Here is an 18,179-nt window from a genome sequence, read left to right on the forward strand (position 1 = left end):
AAAGTAATCCACTACAAATTACTAATTAGTTCTTTAAAATTGTAATTTGATTACATTACTGATTACTGCATTTAAAAAGTAATCAGATTACTAATTACTTTACTTTTCAAGTTACTTTCAAGTTTACTTTACTTTTCAAGTAATCAAACCTAAAAAAATACACTACAAAGAGAAACTCATAGTTCTTTCATTAATTTCATATTGACTGAAAAAAATACATAAGTAGACCTATTATTTGTATACCCTGATTCACTCCCAATATCAACAAAACTTTTCTTTCTTTTTTTTTTTTGTAAAATAAAGAAAACAAGTGCGCTTTCTGCATTCTCAGTCTCCGTGAATATCTTCCTGAAACGAGTCACTAGAATGAACGAAAATGACATGAGAAATATTTAGGCCTATATCTAAAGAAAGCTTGAAGTGTCTGTTATTAAATGAAGTAAGTCATGTCGAAAACAAATATTCTCTCATAAAATAATCCGTATGAAACCAATGTGAGGTCCAGTCTTTCCCGTCTGAGCTCACCTATAATGTGATCATGGCCATGCACATCCCGCGCTATAAGATAATCATCCGCGCGAAACCAGGCTTGAGACACGCGAACATGTAAACGCTCACGTCACCTCTGTAGAAAGATTCAAGTTCACCTCGGCTACTTTTCGTTTTTGGAAGAAGATGCGCTGTGAGGAATAAGTCTTGAATGTTGATGCCGGTGCGGTTTAATCCAGCGGTTGATCTCATTCTGATGAGTAATTTATTTTTTGCTTTATTAGTGTTACTGTGACACAAACTTGTACACATTCACTTGTTCAACTTTTCCCAAACAATAATGCCAGACTAAAATATGTCGAGTGCAACATTTTGAAATATATGATTTTAGCTCGCATGCTCCAGTGATTTATTAAAGGGCACACTGACGCGCAAAACATGATTTTTACTTCTTTTTTTTTTTTTTACAATGCATTTGTAACTTAAGTAACGTAATTTTATTTACATAAGTAACTGTAATCAAATTACATAAATTTAAAATGTAACTCATTACTTTACTGCGTTACCAGGAAAAGTAATTAGATTACAGTAACGCGTTACTGAGTTATGCATTATACCCAACTCTGTTTAGGTCCATATATATTTTGACACATGCAGGCACAATTTTTATTATTTTAGCTGCTGACCAAAACATATTCAAGCTACAGTTATGTAATGAATACTGGCTTATAGTGCACACTCTAAGATTTAATTTGAGGGTATTCTCAAAGGTTAAGGAATTACAGCTCTTCAATATGACCCCCCCCCCCCCCTTTTCAAGGGACCATAAGTAATTGGACAGTTGACTCAAAAGCTGTTTCATGGACAGGCGTGGGCTATTCTTTCATTATTTCTATGTCAATTGAGCAGCTAAAAGGTCTGGAGTTGATTCTGAGTGTGCCATTTGCATTTGGAGGCTGTTGCTGTGAACCCACTTCACGCAGTCAAAGGATCTTTCCATACAAGTGAAACAGACGATTGTTAAGCTTCAAAAACAAAACAAATCCATCAAAGAGATAGCAGGAACATTAGGAGTGGCCAAATCAACAGTTTGGTACTTTCTGAGAAAACAAGACCGCACTGGTTAGCTCGGCAACATAAAAAGACCTGGATGTCCACGGAGGACAACAGTGGTGGATGATCAGAGAATCCTCTCCATGGTAAAGAAAAAACCTTTCACAACATCCAGCCAAGAGAAGAACACTCTACAGGAGGCAGACATGTCACTGTCAAAGTCTACAATCAAGAGAAGACTTCACCAGGTGCAAACAAGGCCAGATTAGACTTTGCCAAAAAACATATAAAAAAGCCAGACCACGTCTGGAAAAGCATTCTTTGGACGGCTGAAATTAAGATCAATCTGTACCAGAATGACGGGAAGGAAAGTCTGGAGAAGGCTTGGAACAGCTCATGATCCAAAGCATACAGCATCATCTGTGAAACATAGTGGAGCAGTGTGATTGCATGAGCATGCATGGCTTCCAGTGGCTCTGGGTTACTGGTGTTCAGTGATGAGACAGAAGACAGAAGCAGCTGGATCAATTCTGAAGTGTATAGAAAGGTACTCTCTGCCCAGATTCAGTCAAATTCAGCAAAGCTGATTGGGCGGCGCTTCATAGCGCAAATGGACAATGACCCAAAACATACAGCAAAAGCAACCCAGGAGTTTTTGAAGGTTAAAAAGTGGAATATTCTGATTGAGCTGCATTTCACTCGAAATTCACTCAACAAAACTAAAGGTAGAAAGACCCACAAACAAACAAACAACAACAGCATTTTATGTTATATTTTTGTTCAACCCCTTGGATTAAAGCTTACAGTTTGCACTTCAATTTCATCTTAATTGTTTTATTTTTGATTCCGTTCTGGTGGCATTTAGAGCCGAAATTATGAAAATTGTGTCAGTGTCCAAATATATATGGACCTAACTGTACATATAAAATTTGGCTCTATCTATCGTTCTATCATTTTATCTATCGATCTATCTTTGCCATTCATTAAAAGTATGCCTTTAGTCAGCGCCGACAGCCTCGTAATTAGTAGTTCAGCTTGTGGTTACCGACAAATAGCGCAACTGCCAGAGTTCGAATCCCGTCTTGTCGATCCCATTCCCTTCTCTTCACCCAATGCTTTCCTGTCACCTTTCTGCTGTCCTATCACATTAAAAAAGCATTAAAACGCCCATAAATATAACTTAAAAAAAAAAAAAAGTATGTCTTTACTTTGGCTAATGTGACTGTTGCTTATGTCTGTGATTTTATAATTTTATTTATGGTAACACATCACCTCTCGTGGTGTCTGGCTCAAATGAACCCAGCATTTAATAGAATCAGTCATGCTGTGTCACTGCTATGGGCCATTTATTTAAATATGTGTTTTGTTTACAGCACAGAAACACATTATTCTTTAGATGAACATCTCCATCTGTTTTGCTCAGGAGAAGCAGCCTGCAGCAGTTTATCCAGAGCACCATAAATAAGCTGACGTATTAAACTAACCCTCCAGGTCATTTGCTCAAATAATGCTCTTCTAATCATTAGCAGGGCACCACTGTTTGACTGCATAGTTACAAGCAGGATTTTTGCCTTGTTTTATATATTAGTCTGATTTATGCTTTTATTAGATTGTGAGGACTTCCTTTCTCAGTTTAAATCCAGCCATGTGGTTTTCATTAAAACATTTAATTTGCTAGAGTACCAGCCATTTTTCCCCTTTGCATGAATCAGTAGAGAAGATAAACTTTCCTTGTGTTTAATCTGATCTAAGAATGTCCAAAGAAAACTGCTTCACTGTTCCTAGACATTATATTTACACAAAGGTTATTCACAAATGCAGGTCCAAAATTAAGCTTGCAACACCTGATAGCTGAGAAAATTAGTCCTCTTAAATATATATACTTAGATATATTGATGTATAATTAGATGGGTAGGTAGGTAGGTAGATCGGTTGGTTGCTTGGTTCATTTGTTGATTCATTAGTTGGTTGGTTGATTCTTTGGTTTGTTGGAACTTGGTTCTTTTGTTAGTTGATTCATTCATTGATTGATTGGTTGGTTGATTGGTATGCTCGTTGGTTGGTTGGATCGTTGATTGATTGGTTGATTGATTGGTATGCTCGTTGGTTGGATCGTTGATTGATTGGTTCATTGGTTGGTTTGTTGGTAAGTGGGTCGGTCAGTTCATTCATCGGTTGGTTGGTTTGTTGGTTCATTCGTTGATTTGTTAGTTGGTTCTTTGGTTGGTCAGTCAGTTGATTGAGTTGTTGGTTGACTGGTTGATTCATTTGGTTTGTTTGTTTGTTGGTTGGTTGGTTCGTTGGTTTGTTAATTGGTTGATTCATTCATTGATTGGTTCGCTCGTTGGTTGGTTGGTTCTTTCGTTGGTTGATTTATTTGTTGGTTGGTTGTTTCATTGGTTGGTTCCAAGCCACTTTGCTGGAACCAACCAATGCTTTGTACAATGCCATAAGGGGCTCCACTGTGGCACAAATTTATCAATTAATTTATTATACTTTTATTTATTTGTTTGTTTTTTGTTGTGTTTATTTTTCATTTATTTATTTTATAGAGCCAAGCTACTTTTTATCTGAACAATGCTGTGTACGCTGTCATATGAAACACCACTGCGGTGCGGGGGTCCCAGCCCTGTGCGTGTGTGCATTACTGAAACCCATCTAATAGTTTGCAGGAGGCCATGCCATCTCCTCCACAGCAATGCCACATACTTTGTGTTGCCTCATACATCTGCTCTCACTCTCCAGAGACCTCAGCTGTTCGGGTGGAAACCGTTTTTTCATTCTTTCCACAGCTGAACTGCTGCAGTCACTCCAGTGGTTCTCAATGAGCATCACTGAACATGTCTGAAGGCCTTTCATTCTTCGTAATTTGTCTCAGCTTGTCTTTTGAGTTTAATTCAGATTATGGATTGTATTTGGCTGCATGTGTTTTAGTTCATAATATAAGTTAAACTAGATAAAGTTTTATTAGAGTTATTTACTCAAAAAAATTATAATTTTACATAATATGCTGAGCTGCGTGTTATTACGGTCCTGTGTTGTTTTCCTTTCTCTATGAAATGCAAAATTAGATGTAAGAATGTCCCATTTACCCCACATAAAAAAAATGTTTTTGTAAATCAAAATTATGGCAAATTCATAGAGGAAAAAGTCTTAATTACGAAAATTTTGTGATACTAAGTCATAATTGTGAGTTTATTATGAAATAATAAATTGAAATTAAGATATTAAAAAGTCATAATTACATAAATTGAAATTATGTGATAACTAATAATCATGAGATAAAATGCCAAAATGAGATACTTAATCATAATTTTGAAATAATAAATCAAAATTAAGAGATTGTCATAATTATGACATAAATTAAAAATATGAGATGAAAAGCTAATTATGAGATATGAGTCATAGTTACCAGATATAACATTGAAATTAAAGATAAAAAGTCATAAATATGAGATAAAAATCTAAATGATTAGATATGTAGGTCCTAATTATGCAGTAATTAATTGAAATGAAGAGATTAAAAAATCATAATTGTGACAAAATTCTGAGATTAAAAGTTGTAGATAAGAGATAAAATGAGATGAGATAAAGTCATAACTATGCTAGTCATCAAAGTCATTAACTATGTTAACAGACAAAATTATAAAGTAATAAAACAAAATTGGGATTTCGATAATTTCGATTTTTCTTATGACTATAATTATCTTCCATACAAACAGATGGTCAGACTACTTTTACTGTACTTTTTTGGAGCTTGGCAATCCAGCTCAGGCTTTGTCTAACTTCCCATTTTGTGTTCCACACTAGAAAGAAAGTCAAATACAGATATGGAGCAACATGAAGGGTCTGTACACTTTTTAGTTTCATGAAGAGATTAATGTTCAGTGCATACTAAAGTAAGTAGAGTAATGCAGTATTACTTTAGTGGTATGCCATCATCACAAAAAAACACCCTGATGTTAAAGATACACATGGGAAAAGTTAATTACCCAAGCATGACTGCCTCAGATCTTCACATGAGTGATTCTTGTCTCATCAGATAATTTTGCTGTTTGACCAACTTGCTGAAATCAAATAGAAGATTTGAAAACATCTAATTGTGAATGCCGTGCAGATGTGTAATTTCTGCCTCGCCTCTAAATCAAGATGCATTCTGGGATAAATTAAGGCCAATGGTGTCCACTTGTTCCTGCAGTGCATGCCTGGTTCTTGTTAGTCAGTACTTATAATGTGTATCACAGCTTGACTGAGGTAATAAGCTGTAACTGTGCATGGAGTTGCTTTATCTCTTTATTAGACTTGCAATAATTTATCACAACAGAGTTAACAGAGTTTTTCCGCTGTATTATCAGATGTCTTTACGGATATCAGCATGTCGTAGTGCTGCACTGACATACAGTGTTGTGTTTCTGTTCTAGTTTTGTGTCTCCTGTATCACTTTCTGTACATAAAATAAAATAATTTCACCTTAATTTTTTCAAAACAGTATAAATTAAAATTAGATATTTTTTCAAAACATTACACTCATTGACAACATTAAATTAATTTGTTATTATTATTATTATAGTATGTTATTTAAAATAATATAAATTAATTTAAATAATTTCAAAGAATTTTTAATTAAAACATTTAGTTAGTTAGTTAGTTAGTTAGTTAGTTAGTTAGTTAATAGCCATTAAATAAGCTAGACAATGTACAGTCAGTTGGTCAGTATGACAAAATACATCTTTTCATGTTAATACATCATCCTGGATCATTATATTATTACTATCAAATGTCCATTTTATCAGTAAATCCATAAATACCATGAATACTTATAGTCCATCTCGCTTCCATTTCTCACACACAGGGATCTACCTGCTGGACATGATTTACATCGACTCGGCCTATCCCGCGTCTGAAAGCATCATTGAGACTGAGCGGAGAACCAATCAGATGAACAACATCCTGCGGGTGATCTCTGACCTCCAGATGTCCTGCACATACGGTCAGTTCATTAGCTCTCAGTCAGTTTGAAGGATATTTAGTCGTGAAATCTGTATGGAGATTTCAGATCCACGTGTATATATATACTGTACATGCACACGTCTGACCCTCGACATCCTCCTCGCAGATCACCTCGTGACCCTCCCGCATGTGCAGAAGTACTTGATGTCTGTTCGCTACATCGAGGAGCTTCAGAAGTTCGTGGAAGATGACAATTTCAAGTAAGTAGGTCTCAATGGTAAAATGCAAAGGGACTGTATTTACAGCAGAGCTCCTGCTTCAAACGGCATGATGACTTTAGCAGGACGCGTGACACCGGCAGCGGCCCAAAGCGAGGGCAACCCATTGGCTGGATGGTTTAGGATTTGGCGAACAGGAAATAGCAGATGATTGCATTTGTGTTTTTCTGGTTGCGACATGACAGCCGATATCCCTAGGCATTTGACACTGGGAATTCACGGGTCGCTGCTTTTATAGGCAAACAACAGCGTGATTAGATTTTTTGGGTGGTCGGCACAGTGAGCAGCAAAGTCATCACATAAATGTGGTGAAACCGTAACCGCCTTTAGACGTTTTGATTGTGCCGTTAAATAGTGTTTTACACAAATGTAATGTGTTTTTATTAAAATCACTGGGTGTCCTGTGAGTTTGAGCAACATTGCTTAAGCTCAGCAGGGTTTAGGCCAACTGAGTCCAAACACATGGTGGAACCAACAGTGAGATGAGAAATAAATCCTCATATGCAGTTGTTCCAAACCATATAATTTGCTTCTTAAGTGGTGAAACGTAAAGCGTGTATTATTTGCACAACAGCGTCCAGCAAATCTGTGCCAGTACTGTTGTTTCAATTAGTACTGAACGTCATGTTTGTGTATCATTATACCTCTAATATTTAATTACTTACTTACTTAAATGTAAAACATCATCCAGCAGTTATTTGCCAGTATTGTTGTTTAAATTGCTGTAATTGCATTATTTTTTAGCAAAATGTTATGTTGTTTTTAATTCTGTTATTGGTTATTATCGTACATTGGGCAGAATCTTGCCGTCCAAGTCAGAATAACCATAATGCCCTGGTTTAAAGGTAATTGCAACTTTTTTACAATTCAGACTTTTTCTCCTCACGTTCTGAGTTCATATCTCACCATTTGGATTTTTTGCACAGTTCTGAGGAAATAAATCTGAATTGCAAGATATAAACTCGCAATTCTGAGAAGAAAAGTCCAAATTGAGGAGTAGGGTGGTCAAAAAAAATTTGACTTTAGAATATTCATCAAATTTAACATTTAAAATCCACATGCAAACACACTGCATTCGAAGGTGTGCGCCAGGCAGCCTTATCAGTGGCACACAAGATGCGATGACAGTCTCAGTGCATTTTAATGGCAAAACTGAAACCAAGCCGTTCACACAAAACGCATATTTATTTTCTATAGGGACATCTATCACCGCTGCACTCGTGTCTCGCACATGCCACGTTTAGAAATTCTGAGATGTAAACTTAGAATTCTGAGACAAGAAATTAGAGTTACGAGATGTAAACTTTGAATTCTAAGGAAAAAATTCCGAATTCTGAGGGGGAAAAAGTTAGGATTACGAGATGTAAACTTAGAATTCTTAGACAAAAAAAATTGAATTCCGAGATGTAAACTTAGAATTCTGAGGAAAAAAAGTCAGAATTCCAAAATGTAAACTTAGAATTCTGAGACACAAAATCTGAATTACAAGACGTTAACTTAGAATTCAGAGGAAAAAAGTCAGAATTCTGAGGGGGGAAAAAATAGAATTCCGTGATGTAAACTTAGAATTCTGAGAAAGTAAGTCAGAATTCCGTGGTGTAAACTTAGAATTCTGAAAAAAAGTCAGAATTATACCATTTAAACTCAGAATTCTGAGAAAAACAGAATTGTAAGATGTAAACTCAGAATTGCAAAGACAAAAGTTAAGTATGAGTTTATATCTTGCAATTCTGATTTATTTTCTTTGTGAAAAGTCATCACCTTTTTTTATTCCTTTTTTTCCTCTTTTATATCCCATGGTGGAAACAAGCCTTAGACCAGGGTTAAAGGGATATTTTAAACTGAATTTATTATTTTTATTTTTTTTTTGCTTTTGCAGAACACCAAAAAAGATATTTTGAAAATGCATGTGCTTTTTGTGGCCATTCAAGGATATTTAAATATTTTTTGTCTGTGTAATGAAAGTCAATATAGTCCGAAACCACAAAAAAAAAAAAAGAAAAAGCAACTGAAACATTCTTCAAAATATCTTCTTTTGTGTTCTGCAGAAGAAATGAAGTCAAACAGGTCTGGAACAACATGAGGTTGAGTTAATGATGACTGAATTTTCATTTCTAGTTGAACTGGCTCCAAGTAGAGGGGTGACCAGCGTTTTTAGCAGTATGTAATCAGCAGTGACCCACACTAGATCTTCAACCAGAAGCTGTAAGGAATGCAGCACTTCTCTCTTTGCTTTAATGTGAACTTAAGTTCTCTTCTCCACCTCATTCCATCATGAACAGCTGCGAAGTGAATTTGTGAATTAGCAATTCATCAGAGCGAGTTAAAAGGGCCTGTGATTATGCTAGATTTAAATGTTTATTCCACCGCATGAGTGAATATCTGTGGGACTCTTGTCTCAATGCTGTGAAGAGCCTGTTATTACTGGCACACACTGTATCAGAAGTACATTAGCCATATTGATGTCTCAACATGGGAGAAGCAATGTGATGATAAGTCCAATATCCTGATATCACCCCTGCTAAAAAATGCTCGTCTGTTGAAGCAATCATATTAGCACAAAATTATGAAATATTATCTTGTGTTGTGTTTATAAAATGTAAATATCCTTCGTCAACTGGTAAGAAATCAACTTTAACAGAGATGTGAAACAATAACATCATGTTTCACAGCTCTTTTCGTACCTGTCTAAGAAGCCAGTCTTTTTGCTCTGTTTCCTGTGGCCGTTCATCCGTGACGACTCAGACGTAAACACATCCCAGCATCAGTCTTTCATCCAGCTCGTCTGAAATGATTGTTTTCTTGGCTTCACTCACTTCGCTGAATTTGGAGCAAATCCTGTGCTGACGACAGACAATCAGTAAATGTATTTTTAATCAGAGTCCCTCAGTCTCAAGTATGCAGTCCCAGGGAATACATCCTTCACACATCACATGTCTTATACACAGGTTTGGAGAAACACAGATTTAAAATGGTGATGCGTAACTAAAATACAAGAAAAGGAAGGAAGAAGAAATTAAAAGAAACTCGAGGTTCAAGAGTAAGGAATTTTTTTTTTTTTTTTTTTTTTTTTTGATGATCTGGTCATTTTTACTTGCCCTACCAACATGTTATATTAACTTATATTTATCATTTAAAGTTAGATTTAACATATCTTTAGAAAAAATACATTTAGATTTTTATACAAGTTTATATTTGTCATTTAAAATTAGTTTTTTGTATTTTTACATATTTTTGAAAAATAGATTCTATAATATATGAAAATATATTATTGTAATATATTTTATACAAGTTTATATTTTGTATTACGTTATGTTAACATCATTTTGAAATATATTTTATACAAGTAAAAATTGTTCATTTAAAGTTAGGTTTTACGTAGTTAAGTTAAGTCATGACGTATTGTCAAGTATGGTGACCCATACTCGAAATTGGTGCTCTGCATTTAACCCTTCCAAGTGCACACACACAGCAGTGAGTAGTGAACAAATGTAATGTAATTCATGTAATTCATGATGCTGCAGGCAGTGTGAAATAGTGCAGATTTTTCTGTCATTTTCAACCTGTTTTAACTTCTGTCTCAAGCCATTCTTGTAATTTCAGCAAAAAATCATTCAGTAAGATAACATTATCTTCATGACTTAATAAATACGAACAACTAGCCACAACAATGTTACGATACAATTCATTGTAGAAATCCAAATATTTTGTCTAATTGTGTGCTGTTTGATGTTTAGGCATAAAACATCATGTACACTACACATGTAACTGTATTCTGTTAAAGTCTCATTAAAAAGCCTACAATAACCACATTGCAGTTACATTTGGTAAAAATCTCAGAGTTTTTGGTTGTGGACTGAGTCAGAGTTCAGTCAAGAGTTCATTGTGTCGTTTGTCATTTTGTAGATGAATACATTTTAAAGTAGCTCTTCTTCCATCTTTGTTTATACAACAGAGGGACTCTTAGTGTCTGTCATGGTGTTATTTGCGGTTTGCCGTATCTCAAATCTCCAGGGTGTTTTTTGCACAGCTCAGCTCTGTTTTATAGCTGGTGAGATGGGCTCAGCTCCAAATCTCGATGATCGGCGGCGGCTCTCATGTGCTCTCCATGGTGACGTTTCGTCTGTGACCCCGTCACGACCTCGCATGGCCCCAAATGCACTGAAACCGTAGGGTGTGCTATTGAAATTCATCCAGGACTGACATCATGCTGCTGGCTGTATCCTGCCCGACAAACCCCAGCCTCCCTCATCACCGGTGGCCATCTCACTTTCTGATCCGTGGCCAGCATTCTGGATGGGTTGCGAACATAAAAGAAGTGGGCGGCTCGAGGACTTTCACATTTCAGGTCTGCAGGTCTGGAAACACTACACGTACAGCAGAGTGGAAAATGAACTTCACCCACCAGACATAGAGACCGCTGAAGCAGCAGTTCCAAATGATTTATAAATGTATATACATATAAAACTTTTCCTAGCTTGTTTCCACCATGGAATAAAAAAATAAAAAAGGTCATTGCAACTTTTTTTATCTCATAATTTTATCGAACAATTGCAAGTTCACATAAATTTGAATCTTTTTCTCGGAATTCCAAGTTAAAAATATTTTAATTTTGACTTTTTTCTCTGAATTCTGAGTTTACATCTCGTAATTATAGCTTTTTTTTCTCAGAATTCTGGGTTTAAATCTTGCCATTTTGACTTTTTTTTTCTCTGAATTCTGAGATTACATCTCACAATTTTATTTATTACATTTTTTTTTTGACACTTCTCAGAATTCTGAGTTTACATCTCACAATTTTGACATTTTCCTCTGAATTCTGAAGTTTAAATCTCATATATATATATATATATATATATATATAATGTATATGTATACATATATATATTTTATATATTATTTATTTATTTATTTATTTATTATATATGTTATATACACATACATACATGTATACATATATATGAGATTTAAACTATTTAAAAATATATATATGTTTCCTCTGAATTCTAAGATTATATCTTGCAGTTTTTACTTTTTCCTCTAAATTCTGAGTTTACATCTCGCAATTTTGTCTTTTTCCTCTGAATTCTGAGATTACACATGGGTCGCGGAAGCAGGGGGACAAATATGACATAGACTACAAAAACACATGTGTACGCACAAGAAATCATTAAAAGATTGCAATCTCGATTCAAACACACACAATCTTATTCCTAAATGATGATTCTGCTATGTCAATTAAACCTTTGAAATCACATCAAATCACATCGGATCGGAATATTTAAACCTGCATTCATGCAGCCGCTGATCCGGAGACCGCAGCACTGAAACAGCTTCACAAACAGTCTACACAGTTGGTTACATTTCCATGTTGCAAACATTAAATAATAACGAAAGTATTTGGATAAAAGTTTATGGTCCGGATATAGACAGTTTCAGCAGTTGTGATCAAAATGAGTAATTGACCTTTGGAACTAATGTTACGCTTCAAATATGATGTAACATTATGCCATTAAATGGCGACCAGTGACTGTTAAAATGTAGGCTGTTTGATGTGAATCATTCATTCAAGAGGTTCGTTTAAAAACTTCGGATGGAACGAGTCTTCACTTCTTTATTTCAAAATTGTTTTTTATATAAATTAATATTTTTAGATAGACTCCTTTTATAACATTTTAGACATTTAAAAATAGACTAATTTATGACATTTAAAGGGGTCATATGATGCGATTTCAAGTTTTCCTTTCTCTTTGGAGTGTTACAAGCTGTTCATGCATAGATAAGATCCCTGAAGTTGCAAAGACTAAAGTCTCAAACCAAAGAGATATTCTTTATAAAAGTTAAGACTTGAACACGCCACCCTAAAATGGCTCATTCAAACACGCCCCCACATGTCTACGTCACAGTGTGGGGAGATTTGCAAAATACCGCCCAAACATAAACGCAATGAAAGAGGGCGGGACTTTTATTCTCGCTGTATTATTTTTTGTTGCCGCCGGTACCATGTCCTGGAGACGCAGTGTTTCATTGTGAAAGCGAAACTACTTTGTTTGTGCTTCCAAAAGAGGACACAACTAGAAATCAGTGATTAAGTTGTATTTTCAACACCATTCCAGAACAGTTCGACCCAAATATTCGAGTGTGTGCAGCACATTTTACTGAGGACTATTTCCTGAACCTGAGAGTAGCCTGCCAGCTGTGCTCAAAGACTGTTTCTATAAAGTGGGGCAATTCCAACTTTGCAAGGACAGTCTGGTGCTTATGACTCACAGCCTGTAAGTATGTTTTCATATTTAAAGAATTTGCCACTGATGATTCAAACGCGAGTTTTGAGCTGTGAAGAGTAGTGTTTGTCGTTTCTCCGATCACATTGCAGACATGGTAATGTTTACGCGGCGCGATGCAACGCGACACGTAAAAAGACAGTAATCATTATAATCAGTAATTATGTCCCCACTGGATGCAACAAATGCCTTGTTTGTAATGGGTTTTATTGTTTTTGTGTCGTCGCACTGGGACACGGCATCACAATACGGTGAGGGGCATAACATTTCCGCCACACACTTGAGGTATTCGGCCAATCACAACGCACTGGATAGCTGGCCAATCAGAGCACGCCTTGCAAATCAGAATGATGAGCTTTGTAAAAATCGGCACGTTTCAGAAAGGCGGGGCATAGATGAGCAACAGTAATGTACAGTATGTGGAAAACAATGTGTTAAACCGCATAAACGCATTGCATTACACCAAATATACAAAATAATGTTCTTTTTAGCAACGTCATATGACCCCTTTAAATAAAACATTTTGTCAGAAACTCAAGTAAATTAGCCTACATATTATTTTGTTTGGTTGTCTAATGTTTTGAGTTTACATATAGTTTTTGACTTTTTCCTCCTGAATACTGAATTTATATCTTACAATTTTGACATCTCGTAATTTTGACGACTTTTTAGAATTCTAAGTTTGCATCTCGCAAATGTTTATTTATTTTTTTTCAGAATTCTAAGCTTATATCTCACAATTCTGGTGTTTTTCTCCATATTGCAAGAAAAAAAGTCTGAATAATGAGATATAAACTCAGAATAGGAAAAAAAGTCAGAGTTGTGAGATAAAAAGTTGCCTTTTTAAAAGTTAATTTTTTTTAAATTCTGTGACAGAAATTGGTGGAAATAATCCCTTTTTTAAATTAGATGTGCGGTTAGTTTGTTGTAGTACAACTCTGTAGTGCTCACAGAAATTTACACCAAGCTTGTCGCAGTGCATTCTGGGATTAATTTATCTGTGGGTGCATGTGGTCATTTTTCTGCCTACTGTTTGGAAACAGCCGTCACATCTGGAGATGGTCTTTGAGACCTTAAAATGTAGTCTTGTTATGGTTTGGAGTAGTTTGACATAGTCTGGTTTCTGAACTCTCAACCTCTGTTAAATCACTCCAATCTCATCGGTGAAAATTTTTGTTTTTCGTGACTGAGAAATGCTGTTATGTGCAAATTACCAGTGAATGATTGATTGCTGTGATTAGTGCTTCTCCAGGGATTTCTCCACACCCACCGGTTATCTGAATGTGAATATTTCACCTTCTTTTAAAACAGTGTGATATCCTGAAGGAATCTGGTATTTTCTTTCACAAATCCCCTGAACGCTGTTTTAGGTTGTTGAGTTGCTGTTTTTGGCGGTTTCATTTTGTTCTTTGGCTATCAGTACATGCAATCTGTCTTGTGTTATTTAGTGAGGACTTTTTCTTCGGTGTGCCCATGGTGTTAAACCAGTTGATTTTTCCTGGAGGTTTTCGGATGTCGTTTCTGCAGATGTGTTCAATGATTTGAAAACATTCAATAATCCCTGATGTGAGTTTTTATTTTAATATAAACAATAACAGATACAGTATTGGTAACTGTAACAAAAATGTAAGTAATTTTCTTGTAAGTAATTACTTTGCATTTCTGTACATTTTGTTACTTTGTTGTTGTTGTTGTAACCATTACATATGTTGGGGTGGGAAAGTTGTTTTTATATTTTCATTATATTTTTTATTATTATTCATATTGCAGTTTAAGTTTTAGTCATTTTGTCGTGTGTTTTTGTCTTTTTTATTAGTATTTTTATTTCACATAGTTTTTAGTCATTTTATTTCATTTTTAGTTTCAACTAATTCAGTGCATCAGGTTAAACTAAATGAAGATAAGTAATGTTGCTTTGGCAGCTAGCTGACATAAAATAAGATCAAGGTTTATTTTATTTCAATAAAAGTTTATTTTATCTAACTTTTATAAAAGTTATTTTTTGTTAAACTTAAACCAATTATTTTATGGTTCTAGCTTAATTTTAGTTAAATACAATAACACTGGTTTGCTCACAGCATCATGCATCAGCCCATAATGGTCAAAAAAATTGGTGAGACCGACAAGTAGTTGACCAACGTACGTGTTTTATATTTATGTATTTGGCTTTTAGCACATTTATCCAAAGCAATTTTATTCAAACTTTTTTCTTTCTTCCTTTTTCTTTTTTTAATTCATTCATTCCCAGGGAATCAAACACATGACCTTGGCGCTGTTGTTTGAGATACAGAAACATGGCCGAATGATGTGTTTATTTTGAGCGCTTCTTTCCAAAGCTCACCGTGCATTGTGCCAAAACACCATTAAAGGCTTTTTTTGCATATTTTGTGCATTATGAATGTCAAATCATAGTTGATGGTGTGGAAATAAGAGATTGCAGTTCAGTTTATTGGATTGTTAACAATCAGTCCCTTCTGGTCCCCTATAAAAACGTGAAATGTTATCGGCCCAACAGGTCCCGTTTGGCTTTCTCAGTGTCTCCTCTAGGTCATGTACATAACTAGAAAAGCCAAATGCAAGCATGAACAGCATGGAGAGTGTTGCATCACCTCTGAGGCCTGTAAATGCTTTTATAGGAAAGGTGAAGTGGTTACAGTTTAGTGTTGCATGATCTTTCTAGTCTCTCTAGTCTTTTTGCGAGTGATGAAATTGTACAAACACTGTCATTCATCAGGGCAGGTCAAGTCACTGATTACTGACTAGTTGTTATTTTGTAAATGTGGGAATGTTAATGTGCTTGTGGTTTTGATGTCATAATCATGACTATTTCTGAGCTATTTTTGCTGTTTGTATTCAAGAAATGTTCTTGCATTTGGGGAAACTATACATAGTACATCAAAGGAACAGTTCACCCAAAAATGAAAATATGCTGAAAACTTACTCGCCATCAGGCCGTACAAGATGTAGATGAGTTTGTTTCATCATGGGAACAGATTTGGAGAAATTCATAATATTACAGTACATGAGTTGCTCACCAATGGATCCTCTGCAGTGAATGGGTGCCGTCAGAATGAGTCTAAACAGCTGATAAAAACGTCACAATAATCCACACCACTCCAGTCCATCAGCCTTGCCTTGTGAAGCCAGAAACTGTTTGTAAGAAACATATCCTGCATTAGTTTTTAACTTCAATCTGTTGTTTCCAGCTAAAATATGAGTCCTCCATCCATAATATTGTGTCCTAAAAAGTTATCTTGTCTGAATCAAGAGAGAAATCTGCACAGATCATGCACTGTTTACAAACCAAACAGTCCAGAACAGCTCTAAACAAATATGTGGATGGATTTTGATGTGAGAGACAGCAGGAGATGGACTTTTTCGCTGGAGGAAGCGTTATTATGGATTATGGTGTTTTGGCCAGAAGCAACGGTTTGAAGTTTAACGCACTTCTTACAAACACGCAGCTTTCCACTTCTCAAGATGTTAACCGATGGACTGGAGGGGTGTGGATTACTTGTGGATTATTGTGATGTTTTTATCAGCTGTTTGGACTCTCATTCTGACGGCACCCATTCACTGCAGAGGATGCATTGGTGAGCAAGTGATGTGAGGCTATTGAGTACATTTTCAGCAAATTTAAATTTTTGAGTGAATTATACCTTGCATGGAAAACAGGATTTTTTTTCTTGCTCTTTCCTATGATTTTATTTTAAAACAAATTTTTAAATGAAAAGTGAAAATTATTACAGTAAAATAAATTTTGAGTGGTTACTGTTGTGGCACTGTTGGTTGAGGCTAAAATGATGTGATTATTTCACTAACATGTCTTATTTTGGGTTTCTGGCAAATCCGATTCAACTAAATTCATCCTCAAAGCCTGTTCATTCAGCCTAACATTAGTTGGTTTTGAAATATTAAATGTACCACCCTGGAGCTTCACGGAACTTGTGGAGTGTTTTTGGTGAGACTTTTGCTTGTCTTTCCATTACAGACTGTCTCTGAAAATTGAACCAGGGAACAGCTCGCCACGCATGGCCACATCCAAAGAAGATCTTGCAGGTAAGACAGCCTAAATGTCACTATTTCTTCTTATATATATATTTTTGGCCATGAGGCCCAACTTGTGCTATTGTTCAAAAGCTTTTTAAATGTTTTTGAAAGGAATCTAGTTTTTGCATTTATTTGATCAAAAATGCATTAATGCTGAAATCATTCTAATATGCTGATTTGCTGCTCAAGAAACCTTTCTGATTATTATCAGTTGAAAACAGTTGTGCTGCTTCATATGTTTGTGAAAACTGATACATTTATTATTTTCAAGATTCTTTGATGAATAGAAAGGTCAAAACAACATTATTTATTTGGAAAAGTTTTTTTTTATTTATTTTTTTGGTAACATTATAAATGTCCTCACTGTCACTTTTGATCAATTTAATGCATCCTTGCTGAATAAAAGTATTCATTTCTTAAAAAAACAAAAATCTTACTGACCCCAAAGTAGTAACTTACAAAAGACATTGTAGTCATTTTCCCCCAGCATTCATTATGTTGTCCCGTCTGAATGAGGTCACTGGCCCCTGGTGGTAGAGTTAATGAAGGGCTCTGAGGGGCCGAGGGGCCCTGTCCTCTTTGACTCATTGAAAGGGCAAAGGGAACTGAATGTGGACTGAGAAAACAAACAGCACATAAATGGCTCTCTACGGAGCCTTCATAATCTCCACATTGCAAATCTACATCACACCACCACATGCAGGCATCGCTCATTGAGCCCAGAACACAGAGATGAACCGTAGTCATTGAGCAATGCTTTGAACAGCTGACTGGATGACCTCCTCAAGCTCCATCGCGAGGGATCTGCTATTTTTCAGTTTTAAAACTGGACAATGTCTGAACTATTCAGTGTAATTTTATAAAATTGTGTTATACAATTAACCAGTGCTTTAATTTTTAACTTTTTGTTTGGTCATCACATTTCCTACAAACCAATGCCAATTGCTGAGTTTTGTTCCAGCTCATAAATCACTAGGTGCTGTTTCTTCTGCTCACCAAGGCTGCATTTATTTGATCAAAATTACAGTAAAAACAGTAATATTGTGAAAAATTATTACCCTTTGAAAAAACTGAT

General features: G+C 35.5%; 1 protein-coding gene across 3 annotated transcripts in view; it reads left to right on the forward strand.

Moving 5' to 3' along the window:
• The window catches only part of LOC131540638 (ras-specific guanine nucleotide-releasing factor RalGPS1), a 143,026-nt gene that overhangs the window by 104,053 nt on the left and 20,794 nt on the right, over positions 1-18,179 (forward strand). For all 3 annotated transcript variants that reach the window (XM_058775703.1, XM_058775705.1, XM_058775704.1), the window contains exons 9-11: positions 6,395-6,532; positions 6,659-6,752; positions 17,046-17,113. In XM_058775703.1, coding sequence (XP_058631686.1) covers positions 6,395-6,532; positions 6,659-6,752; positions 17,046-17,113 — 300 coding nt within the window. The remainder of the gene's footprint in view (positions 1-6,394; positions 6,533-6,658; positions 6,753-17,045; positions 17,114-18,179) is intronic.

This window comes from Onychostoma macrolepis, chromosome 05, assembly GCF_012432095.1.
Source record: "Onychostoma macrolepis isolate SWU-2019 chromosome 05, ASM1243209v1, whole genome shotgun sequence".
NCBI lineage: Eukaryota > Metazoa > Chordata > Actinopteri > Cypriniformes > Cyprinidae > Onychostoma > Onychostoma macrolepis.